This window comes from Leptosomus discolor, chromosome 1, assembly GCF_034619465.1.
Source record: "Leptosomus discolor isolate bLepDis1 chromosome 1, bLepDis1.hap2, whole genome shotgun sequence".
Lineage (NCBI taxonomy): Eukaryota > Metazoa > Chordata > Aves > Leptosomiformes > Leptosomidae > Leptosomus > Leptosomus discolor.
In genome coordinates, this window is record NC_141391.1 from 174826366 (window position 1) to 174839761 (window position 13396).

At 36.9% G+C, this 13396-nt stretch overlaps 1 protein-coding gene across 1 annotated transcript in view; it reads right to left on the minus strand.

Annotated features, from left to right (window-relative positions):
- Positions 1–13396, minus strand: part of PTPRQ (protein tyrosine phosphatase receptor type Q) — a 139801-nt gene that overhangs the window by 111808 nt on the left and 14597 nt on the right. The window contains exons 10-17 of the mRNA XM_086471434.1: positions 12529–12789; positions 10933–11063; positions 10624–10753; positions 8596–8746; positions 7982–8088; positions 7486–7583; positions 3436–3598; positions 1547–1807 (exon numbers count right to left, since the gene is read on the minus strand). Of these exons, the coding sequence (XP_086327560.1) occupies positions 1547–1807; positions 3436–3598; positions 7486–7583; positions 7982–8088; positions 8596–8746; positions 10624–10753; positions 10933–11063; positions 12529–12789 (1302 nt within the window). The remainder of the gene's footprint in view (positions 1–1546; positions 1808–3435; positions 3599–7485; positions 7584–7981; positions 8089–8595; positions 8747–10623; positions 10754–10932; positions 11064–12528; positions 12790–13396) is intronic.

Sequence of the window (13396 nt, forward strand, 5' to 3'; positions counted from 1 at the left end):
TATAAATTTTAAGTCCTACTGCTAACATCAGTACTATTATTTTCATGGATCTCAACTTCCTTTAAAGCTGGATTTTATGCTTTTTATACAAACCCATGATTAATCCCTGAGTGTACAGTCATTACAACACTTAAATCACCTCCTCACTTCAGTTGAATTACTTCTGACTCAGCAGTAGAAGACAGAATAAAAATGTCCTCACGGAAAGAGAAATTTAGTCCAATGAAGCTAATGCTCTTCCTAGTATTATCCCATGACTGAGAATTACCCTTCCTACTGACACTGAAAAAAAGCCTCAGTTCCTTCTGCAGATTTAACGACACCATCAGGGAACGCATACGTGAGTGTTGTTCACTCGAGCCTCACTGCGCCTGCTTTTCTACAGTCCTCCTCCCTGATGCACATGCACACACACTTCTTACCAGCAGTGGTCAGCACATTTGTATAAAGTATATAGCCAGTATGTTTGCATAAAGCATAGTTAGAACAATTTGCTGTAAATTTCACAATTTCACCTACAAAAACACGAGCTAATATCTGCAATATATATTCTGAGTGAGTAGATTGAAAATTAGTTGCGGCTGAGTAGATACATCAGTGACTATGGCGTGCAAAACACAGCAACGTGTTAATTTTTTCAAAAGTTAACCATTATAAAGCAGCAGGCTCAGCATCGCAATGTAATCTCAATACATTTAAGTAAAAAGAAACACAATCAGGTCAACCAAACTGACTTAAATCTTCCACGCATTGAAAAAAATATTACTTGCATTTAAAGTATTACAGCATTACAGTCCTAGTCTAAACTGTAATAGACATACAAGATTTTTTCTTATTAATTCTACCCTCAAGACATTACCCCAAAACAAATGTAAGGATTTCCACCTTTACATCACTTTATTTTAAAGGCTGTCTTTGACCTCTTGCTTCAGTCCCCCTGACTAACGCAGAAGCACCAACAGTTTGTCAAGCACTGATCCCAAAAGCAGACATACAAATGTCATGACATTTGGTCAAAGTAGTCAATCAATGACAACTTCCAACACTTCTCAGGTCTCTCTCATACCACCATGTCATTGCCACAAAAAACCCTAGAGAAAGTAGTATAAGAAAGCAGTAAGCAAAATTGGTTTAGGTAGTTCTGGCGCACCTTTCTGGTCGTTAAATTTCATCTCTATTTTACATTGTTACATTACAGTAAACTGCAAGATCGAGATTTTACCCCATAAGTTTTAATCAGAAATCTAACAAGAAACAGTCCTTGAATGGAGGAGTTTACAATCTAAAGCCTTAAAGCTACAAACATTTGCAAACCTCTTTAACCTCACTCCCTGCAAAAAACCTACTGAAATCAAATAATGTAAAACTCAGCTCAGGCATAAGTCTGCAGGATAAGACCGGAAAAATAATGAAAATAGTAAAAATGGTCAAAAGAAATGCAGCACAGCTAAAGAAATTATGTTTCTGGTAGCATATCACTAGAAGCATGTTGAATAGAGTGTAAGTAATGTATGTCCACAACCACAGCACAAGAAACCATACAGACCTGTTACAATTTCAATGGAAGCAGACGCTCCTTCAATATTTCCCCTTAGTCTTTGCAGTGTGAAATTATAAATGGCCCCAGCAGTCAGGTCTGTAACACTGAAGTCAGTCAGTGTTCCTGGAATCCTGAACTTCTTTATAAAAGTGTTGTTTGATAAAGATGCTTTATAAGAAGTGAAGTTTGTCTTGGTTGGATTCCACATTAAAGTTGCAGAGGAAGTATTTACCATTTTTAACGCCAGACCGCATATCCCAGCTGGTTCTACAGTAAAAAATTACTCAGATTAATAAAGAAAAATTGAATGCATAGTCCTTAAAATATAAGAAAACTACCATCTTTCAAAAATAAATGGTTTTTATTTAAATTACTTGAGGGTTCACAGCATCATGAAATATTTATACAATATTTAGAAGTATGTTTGTATGGATATATAGTAAACAGTAAAACCTGGGGAGGTACCTCCTGTGTGCACTATGTAATTTACAGAAGAAAATTCCAGATTTATCGGATCTTCTGTAAGAACAGTAAGATTGCTCACTGGTGAAACAGAAGGAGAATGGAACACTTTGTAAACAGAAATAGAGATTTTACTCAGTTAAATGTTTTCTAAAATACATCATAGGCCATTTAATTTTAGAAAACTGTTCATCTTTTCACTTAGTGTTACAGCAGATTGCATAGTCTCAGTGATTAACCCTTTTTTCCTTTTTAAATATTTCTTTTGGTTATATTAAAATTCCTAAAATCACAGATTTTAGGACCTCCATTAATCTGTGCAGCACAGCTATGGTCAGAAAAGAAAAATGTTTTCATTCCTCCTAAAAAAGGAATCTTCTAGATTATTCATTTAACTTGCTTGAAGCTTTCTGAAAAGTACTGATTAGCATAATCCCATTAAGGGCTGGATTATTCAACATGAAAAAAATCCTAAAGGTTTGCCATTAAACTGGTAAACTCTCCATCATCTAGCCATATCCTGCACTCATCCACAGTAGTCTTGAAAATATTTACTTGAGGGTAAAAAGCACCTTCTGGACCATAATGACGATTATTTTGCTGCACTTTTCATTAACAAGAATCTGCAGGACTAGATCTGGTTTTCTTCAGAAATTCACTCATCTTTGAATAAGTGCAGAGTCTCCTTAACTATTAAATGGATTAAGGAGTCCATATAAACCACAGAAAATCCATCAAAGAAGGGAGAAGGTCTATGACATTCACGTGTATAAATCTAGGAGTCGATTTATTTTTGATAACACTTAGCTGCTCTTTATTTGCTTTGGCAGTCCAGAATCCAAAATAAACCTCTTTCTTCAAATCTCTACCACAAACAAACTCTCCTCTTTTTATGCTGTATCACAGGAGCATTGGAAAATCTATGTTTGCTCAGAGACAGAAAATAAGTGCAAGACACAGATTAATTTTCTGGACTTTGTTAAGCTGCCTGAAACACAATTCCTCTTACTCTTTCAAGCATTCTGTGGCCTTCTACGGGAGCAATCCTCCAATCTTGGACCATGGGCTTCCAAGTATTTAAGAAATGCAGAAACAATTGTAAACAAAATGCAAGGTAATTCTGAAAGTACAGAATGCTATTCTGACAAGATCTTATTCTGCTAGAACTGGAAGAATATTGTGAGCCCACCCCTTTTTTTCAAACGGGTATCTGCAACTATGTCTAGACTCCTCAACTTCAACTCATCGAGTTACATACAAGGCTCCTGTTTAAACAACACAAGAGGAAGCAGAAGTGGCCCCCAAAAGTTACAAGTTGCATTTTGAACCGTGTGACCCTTTTGAGTCTCTTACATACAACGATCTAAATGTCCCTGAACATTTAATGGTTTTCAAAAAGAAAGAAAAAGACAAGTTATAAGGTATTTCCTTACTTGTGATGACTTTTTTCTCCACAGCCACTGAGGAATCCAAGCCTTTAACTGTCCTTAACTGAAAAAAGTATTCTGTCCCAGGGGCCAGATTTTTCACTACAGCTCTGCTGTCATAAACAGTTCTGGTAAGCAGCTTTTCATTATTCATCAGACAATATGAAAGCTATGGAAGAAAAATAATTTCTTGTATCAGACTATTTCACTTCATAAAAGTGATGTTCAGAGATTCCAACTTTATATAAAAATATTTACAATATTTTCCAAATTTTAAAGACCAAAAAAAATAAAATGGGTTAAGCTTTATACTATGTTCCACAAGATTGATCCACTACTTACACTAAGATTCCTTAATAGCCCAGTGGTGAAAGCAGTGAATTTAATCTTTAAAAGTAGATGGAGGAAGCAAAGTTAAGTCATGGGTTAGAGGTGACATGTTTTTGCTCTTGGAGGAAGGATAATAAAGTGTAGCCTGACTGCTCGGTCACACAGCTGTACTGATGAGCTGCACAATTAACTACAGGATAGACAGAATGAGAATAGCCAAGGGGTAGAAGAGCAACCAAAGGATTAATCCACAGGATGAGATAATTTTTTTTGAATTCTAAAATTGAGACACTTCCAAAATCTCTGTACCTTTCAGGCAAAGAAAAAAAACAAAAACAAAAACATAAAAAAACCCCAACAAAAAAACCACAAAAAAAAACCCAAAACCAAACAGAATCAAACAAAACCAACCAACCAACCAAAAAAACATCCATGCACTGCTCAGAGCTGAGATTCTGAAGAGTCCCAAGGAATCAGCCATTCAGCTCTGCTCCCTGGTATACTTTGAAAACTCACTTGTTTAGAGCCTCTGCAGAGAATAAAACTGCTGGAGATACCAAGTAATTGAAATTTGGGCACTTAACTCCTAGAAGCTGTGAGAATTCCTTCTGACCTCCCAGACAAGTCTAAAGTGAGAAAAAAAAATTCCTGTGACAGTCCTTTCTGTGGGCATAGAAAACCCTTACTGCAGACTGTTTCCTATCTGCACTCGTGAAAGGGAAGATGCACACTGTGCCTGCCCTGCAGAGGAGGGCTCTAGACAGGCATCTCCAGCACACACACATGGGTTTCTCAGCATGGCAGTTAGTACTAAGTGATTAAGAAGGTTTGCAACCGCCTACATCAGCCTGTCCTGACCTGCCACTCGTTACTTCCTCCAACAGAAGAGGGATATTCTACACATGGCAGAGGCCTAAAAGCACTTTGGTTCAGCGCTATTCATTTGAGGATGAACGATCCAATTCCCCTCTGTATATTTTACCAGCTCAGTACCTGTTTATCCACACTAAATCTTGGAGACTGTCATCACCTTATTAGAATTACATCACTGCAAAATGCTAGAAGCAAAGCTATAGATTAAAGATTTACATCTAGTATAAACAAGTTAGGAAGGTACCTTTTGTGCACTCTTTGCTCTACAAACTATAATATACTGCATAGAAAGTTGGTGAGCTGAGATAATTAATTTTAAATTATTAGTAAAATGATCCCTTTTATGCAGGTGCACCTTACTAAGCAACCAGTCTACTGAAGCCTTTCTCATTAAAGATTTAAAGATAAGCTCATTTATTCAGACAAAGCAATGTCTAATGTGGCTGCTTGCTCTATGAGATGCCGAACAATAATACTGTGCCATAAAGATCAATATTACAGATGACAATTACTTTCCACAGGATGGTAAAAATAACCTGACCACATACAAAAGTATATCTGAACTGGTTCAAAACACGAATGAGAGAACTGAATTTAATTTAAAATTTGTAAAAATACTCCAGGCTACATCAGCAAATTGTGCTGTAGCAGGTTAACTGGCTACTCTTATTCATTCAGATCAATGCAGCTTTATGCTAATGAAGAGAGAAGAAATGTCAAGAAACTATACTAACAATGTTCAGATTTCAAGTTTTAGGTAGGGAGATAATCGAAGTCATGGGGAAGGGGGAGGAAAAGAATTGGACACAGTAATATTGGGGTATAAACTGTGTGAAATCATTAAAGCAAAGTACTTTGTCTCATGGTAGTGCTAGATAGGAAAGAATATCCTAATCAAGTAAGTTAACCATACAAGACCATACCTTGAAATCTTTATTGATTCAAATGACATGTTTAAAGAGCAGTTTACTACCACACAGTTCTATTGACCGCGTGACCGTGTTCAGACAGTGACTGCGAAATGCAAGAGATAATACAAGACAGGCTGCAAAGGACAGGATACAAAAACGACTGGCTGAATGTCGTAGTGAAACATGATCCACAGGCGAAACATTTAGATGTCATAGTGGATTGGTTTTGACCAGAGAACTGAAAGAACAGAAATAACTCTGGATTTTTTGCTAAGCATTGCAAAGTTGCAAAGGATACGGCTCAAAATAGAAATGCTGAAGACCCACTCTGTCATGCCAACCATGAAATACTAGAAATCAGCTTTTTTGTAAGAATAAAAATGTCCAGCACAGTGACATTTAATTAGAAAAGGAGAAATACTTTAAAATGATCAAGCAAATTAAAAGGAGATTATGACAAGCACTGAAAAGGATCACAGTATGAAAAACATTGAAATGCAACTTTAATACACAATACACCACTCAAAAAGTTTGTACAGGGAATGTAGAAAGAAAACCAGTTAAACAGTAAAGAGGATTACTTTAAGAAAAGATATCCTTAAAAACTGGAGATCATGTCAAAACAAGAAAAATAAAAACTATAAACGTGTCTAACTCATGCACACTAACCTAAGAAGCACAGGGAAGCAGGGCAGAGAAGAAACACAGATCTGCGAGCCAAAAGAGACTGAAGAGTAACTTGAAAATGGTATAACAACTAATGAAAACAATTTAAACACACAATAAGCTTACCTGGGTGTTGGGGAGGCCACTAGCTGACCAAAGTACAAAGGCAGCACTCAGTATAGTCAAGCCCATATGAGAAATAGTAACTGAACTACTCTTTTCAATGGTCAAGGATGTTCCCACATCAGAATCATTATTAACGAACTATGAGTTTTGAGTCAAACTGAGTTGACTCAAATTGAAACGTCCACAGAAGTTTTTAAAAAAAGTCTGACCATAGTCAGAAAGGGAGACAGCATGTTACTGCCTAGGAAAGGTATAGGAAGCAAACCAGAAAACACTATTAACACCTTCTGATAATTCCGTTATGCACTCAATCTCAACAAGGATATCAAAAGTTTAGAAAAATTAAAGAAAAAAATACTAAGAGATGTAGAACAGCTTCCACATAAGAATGCTGCACAAAAGAAAACTGAGAAATTAAAGCTTATAAAATCATGAAAGGTACGGGTAAGTAGGGGGAAGTACTAGCTCTTTCTAATACCACAAGAATCTAAAGAATACAAAGTTTAAAACAAAAAAGTGTACTCTTTCAAACAGGGAATAATGAAATTGTGAAGCACAAAGGACAAATTCAAGAAAAACTGTCACTGTGTTTCTTATGTATGTCCAGTTTCAACCTATCATTCAGGAAACCCCTAAACTACTTAGCGTCCAAGGCCAGGAGGGTATGGGAGGTATTGAATGTTTGCAGCATTGTCTTGGAAATCGCCACATTTAAAAAAAAAAAAAAAGTTTTATTCTGTACTTTCTAAACAAAACATTAAGATCCTTCTATATAGAATGAATTTTTTATTTTGCACTTTAATGACATTAATTTGTATTACAAATGTAGAAAGCTATGGAAAAAAGATTGCAGTTGCATTCAACCTTTGACCTGTAATCTTTTTTATTGCACACTAGGTGAAAAATTAGGTTTTGAAACTTTTAAAAGCATAATTTTATAAGCCTCTTAAAAACTGTTATGAAATATGAAGTATGTATTTAGCTGATCTTCTCCCATAGCAGTATTTCCCTCCCATGCTTATGTGGGTTAGAAAGTCAAATATTTATTGTTGGGTTACATACAGGTTGATAATTTCACTGAGAATTTTTTTTTTTAAAAAAAAAAAGAAAAGTAAAGGATTGCATTGGTTTCTTCCCATTCTTATCTCACCTGAAACATATCAAATTCTCCTCTTGGTACTTTCCAAGAAAAATAGACTGCATTTTCTTCTTGCCCAAACACCTGTAAACCTGATGGTGGATCGGGATCTGACATAAAGACATGAATGGATGCAAAATTTAGCATCAAAATAATCTATATCAATTTGAAGGAAATTAACATCTACAGAAGACACTTCTGTAATTCATTATTTTATAGTTCAGTGTAGAAACAGATTTCATTTTGCATTTAAGAATATAAAACAAACTACATATTAGCAATAGAATCAGAAATAAAAATAATGTTTGTAAATTTCTATCGTCCTAATATTACTGCTGATTCAGTTACTGGCAGAATCCCATTAACTACAGAGGAAACTTGTTTGTGTTTTAAAAGCTTCTGTTTACTTAGTAACTTTTAAGATTAAGATTAAAAAGACACATATACATTAATCCAGCCATCTGATTATCTGAAATAATGAAAAGTTATTGATAAATTGTGAACCTACAGGTGCTAATCTTGAGGATGGTGGGGTGACTTCTTTTTAATCCATTGGTTGTCACAATACTGATTAAGAAATCAGTGCCTGGCAGAAGACCCTCAAATTTGTACATTCTACAAAGATTAAAAAAAGACATTACGTTCTTTTGGATTTTAAAAATGCACGTATCTTCATATGTTAATTCTTTATAGTATTATGGATATTATTTACACATCATGTGTGTATACATATGTATATGCTGTTAGTCAATAACTATTTTAGTATAATAAAATCTTAAATAGGATGCATCACACTATGGTTCACAGCAAGTTCAAGTACTAGAAAGTCTTAAAAGATTAAGTTAAACATCCAGAATGACAGACAGGTTCTACTGGTGCTCAATCCAGTGCAGTATTTTGTTTGCTGCTCTTTGCACAAAGACATCATATGAGACTTGTAATTTGTTACAAAATGCAATTCTTAAAATAATCTTTTCTTCACATGGGTATAGTAATGTATATCAACTAAAACATCAAATGCATATCACATAGAAGTAACACTGCAGGCTACTTAGTTTAAATATACAGTGAAACATCTGCTTTGAGTTTGTGTCAGTTATTTTTTAAATGTAATCCTCATACCTTACACTGGAAGGCAATATTTTCTCCTCGTTGAAGACCTTACTGTTTATTGAAATAACATATCCATCAAACATATTTTGGGTTGGTGGCCAGGTAACAGTTATTGATTCAGAGTCTCTGCTGTAGTTCAGGTATTTAACTGCGCTTGGTACTGTGTGACGATAAGCAAAAATGCATTACTTTAAAAATATATTTAAATACATTACTTTATGACAGGACTCATGCCATCAGAATGCAATGAAAACTCCAGAAAAATTATGCCACGTCCTTGCTTATCTCAAGGACACACAGACTGTGGCGATGTGTATAGGCACTTCAGTTATCCACGAGATCCAGAGGCAAACCGCTTGCTGCTCTATAATGCTACTTAGAGCAGATCTGACATCACTGATGTGGAGTTCCTCAAAAAAGGTCAGTCCCTTAAGAAAAGAAACGTCAGATACCAAACTCCCCACTAACACAGTATCTTGTATTCAATTTAAATGCCAGATTTAACAGCCTGAGAGGCTCCGTCCCCAAGTCCAACCAGCAGCAAGGCTGAAGCTGCATTCCCAGCATGCACACACACACACAGTACACATATACACCACATATATATATATATATATATATATATATATATGTACATGGATGGCCACACAAATGACACAGACACTCAGGGCACTCGCATGAACACAGACAGCACCAACAGCCTCATCCTGCTCCCCTCTCTGGCTGAGAATGGAGGTCCACCGGTGAGAATACTTATACACGTACGTACAAGGTGGAACTCCCCAGCAGCTGGGCTCAGACACTCAGTCTGCCCGGTAAATGCCCCTGGATCCCATTCTCCCCAGTTGCTGGCACAGTCACAGAGCTGACCAGGACTTCCCAGATCCCAACAGGCAACCCACCCTGCACTGTCACCCTTGGAGATGCACAGATGCTTTCACACCCAGAGCTCGCCCACTCACCCCATTGCTCTCAGGCCACTTCACCCACCCAGCAGCTCACCTGGCTGGATCTCACTAGCAGTCACACACTCACTCGCACACCTGCACTTGCTCTAGATGCTGCCCCACAGACACACGGGCCCTCCGACCCACGGTCAGACTCCAGTTGCTGCACTCATGCTCCTGCACACACACACGCACGCACGCAGGACAGGAAGGCATCAGAAAGGGATTTAATAAGACAGGACACATCGTGCTGATCAGGTGTGGGGCACAGTCAGACAAGCAAATCATTTACATATGATGAGGTTTTATCCCCTTAGCCCTCTATTTTCCCATACTTGTTCTTCCCCAAATCACCTAATCCCCCTCCCTTTTCCTGCCTTTGATTCCTCCCTTAATCATCCCATAACAAGTCCTGTGCAACTCCAAACTGCTTTTCCCTGGCATCCCATAACGTGTCCTACACCCCTAAGCAGTGAACCCCCTTAGTCTAAAAGGTGATCCAGAGAGCTCCTCCCAATGCCCTGTCTTGATGGGCTTCATGCCTGGACACAGGGGCTGAGGCTTTTCTGAGACAGCCCTGTGAAGGAACTGGACATGGTGTTCATTCCACCGGAGTCTGTAATTGGGGTCCCTGCCTGACACTATGTTCTTCTGGACTTGTGGGGATGGGCCTTTGATGGTTTGATGGGCCAACAGCTCCTGTGATGGGCCTAGGAATAGTCTGGTGGGGTGGGTATTATTTGGGGTCCCCTTCTTGTCATTGCCTCTCTGGGCTTCTTTGTGGGTGTACAGGGGAACTTTTATTTTCTGTAACGTTGGTAGCCAGAGACTGTGCAAGTATCAGTTACTAGACTGTACACCTGCTTGAAGTTAACATTGTTACTTCACTGTACACTGTACCCATATTCAAATCTGAAAGGACACAAGCAGACAAAAATAAAGAAAATAACAATGAAAGAGAATAAGGAGAAAATTATGAAGATGACTGAATTACTTTTCTCTATTTGAGACAAAAAGAAAATTCAAGAAGAAAGCAAGATGCATAGGTGGAGTAAAACAAATGCTGAACTTGACAACGTTGTGGTCTCACCTGTCTCTATTTCCTTTGTCACAAAAATACTGTCTCTGAAACCTTCCTTCTCTGTTCGAATTGTAAAGTTGTACAGCTTACCAGGAGTAAGGTTGTAAAATGTTGCTGTTTCTTGCCTGACCTTCTGGACCTAGAAAACCAAATACTGCTTTCACAGAACCGCTTGCAAAATTTGCTCATCTTATTTAAATTGTATCCACCTATTTTAAATGGGAGATACAGCTTTTAACTTAACCTCTGATTACTTAACAGAAGACTTTGAAAAATAACTGCATTACCTATACACAAGCGGTCTTTTAAAAAACGTACCCTGAAAGCACTTGCACAATTTGTACATGTAACTTCATATTGCTGAAAATCTCCATCAGCACGGTCCCAAGCAATTTGTATTGAAGTGTCTGTAATGTTACCTTCTCGTATATTGAGTGGAGCTGCTAGACCTATAGAAGGACATAAAACACATTACTGTTCAATCCAAGACTTTGTTCAATCCAACACTTTATGTCTCCTGCGGAGACTTAAAAGTGAAGACAACCAGTAACAGATTCAAACAAATAGAGGGCAAAATCTGATCTCAGGCATGCAAACACACAGACATTCCGAAATAGAAAAAGGGGAGAAAGAACGGAGAGATAATATTGCCACTATTTAAAGAAAATTCCTTGCTTGTTTATCTGAAAATTACATGGGGCTGAACACGCATTTCTCCCTGGGGACAGAGCTGGCACTCCTAGGTGGGAGAGTCCTCCAGAATCCCTCCAATACCACCTCCATAGTGCTCAGAAAGTACCAAAATTTTGTCAAACAGCTCAGCACAACTGTGTAGACCAGGCAAGACAAATACACTTTATCCCTAATTAGCACAATCTTGTATGATACAATTCAGATCACATTACAGAGGAGCTTCCACTCTTATCTGCACCTCTTTCGTCTCCACCACAGCTGTTTCTGCCTGGAATGAACAAAAATTTACACTTTTTCTAAGAAAAACTGTATACATGCGAGGGGTCAGCAATTTTTTTTCCCCAAGTTTTTGGGGTCCCAGAAGAGATAGACCAAAACTAGGTTTTCTAAGGCAGTTTCACAATGAATTTAGGAATGCTTTCATGAGATAGACCAAACCCCATTTTTACTAAAACTATATTTTAAGAAAAATCAGATTTCAAGGTTTTCACTATTTGGGGAAGAATTTCTCTGTCTTGCCCTCATTCTCCTTTCTTCCTTGTTTCTTTTTATCCTACCTTAATTTTTCCTTTTATAGCATTTCTACTCTGAAGGAAACAGAGCAGAAAAGTATTTTAAAGGAAAATTATAGAACACGAAAAGAAAAGCTTCTGGAAGTATATAATGAAAAATAGGAATTTCATCAGGTATTTTTAAACAGTTTTAAAGTTCTTATTAAAATTTTAAGTCCTTGCTAGAAGGACTCCCCATAATATTTTTTTAATGTCTTTGTTATTGAATTCCTTATCTTGAAAAATGGGAATCTCAATGTTTTTACTATTTGCTTAAAGATGCAGCAGGAGGAATAAACTTACTAATTTCAGGACACAGAAGTAACTCCATTGATACTCATCTTTTCGGCTAAAATAAATGGTCAAAATGTGTCTTGTTTTCCACAAGGATAACAAATTAATACCGCTTAAATTCCTGAAATACTTGATTGACATTTTATAGACTTGATATAAAAAACATAATTCAGAAAGTTTAGGAATTATAAGGAATCATTATAGTCTTGTTTAAAAAAACAGCCAGCGTTAGTGTAATTATTAATTGCTTACACAGATATACCAAGGTGACTTTTAAATAGCCTGTATTTGTAATGCACTGAAATAAAGTTAAAACAGTTTACAAATCAAAATTTAGTATGGTGCACTTTCATAGGAATAAACTTAAAATACTCACAGGTTTTTACACCAGACACATGGTAAAAGGAGCTCAACATTTTTCCACTTTTTGTGGAGACACAGAAATCATATTCTGTTCCTGCAGTAAGGTTTTCAACTGTTATTTTACCATCGCTTTTTAAAATGAACGTTGCACTAGGTCCTTCTTTACTTGTAACATATATGCCATCAAATACTCCAATATCAGGCATGCGAATAAATAATACCACTGCATTGCTATAAAGCACATAAGGAACTACAATTTGAACAGGCTTGGGCTCTAAAAGAAGAAAAAAAAATGCCACATGTTAAACGGGTGGAAAATAAATTCAATGAAAACCACACAATAAATCTGAAGCAACCGCCCTGAGAAAAATGCTTGCCCAGTGCAAATGAATAGCTACCGTAATAAAACATGTCATTGCTCAGAAACAATAAACCACCTGATCTTTTTAAGTGTTCATTACTGGAATCCTGAAGCATTTGACAAATGATATATGAACCAAAGCAAGTTAGGCTTCCAAAGGTATCAATGAATTACCTTTTCAACCACAACCACACCAAGAAGGTAAGTCAGCATAGCTGAAAAAATATACAGAGATCTATGTGCAGACAGGGAGATAAGCATGGAGAATGAGCTACGTTTGACGGATGCAATATTGACCTGTTCAGTTTTCTTCCCTTACAGCTGGCTCTGACAGCTGTGAAAAATCCCATCTAGAATTTTGTCATCTGTGTCTTGAATGAGGTATTAAATATAATCCTATATAAAAAATTCTGAAAAAGACTAAGCCTGCTACCCTCCAAAATACTGTAATTGTTTAGAACAAAATGACAACGCAGCATTTCACATATCCATAACCTGACAGCTGCAGCCTTTACAAACC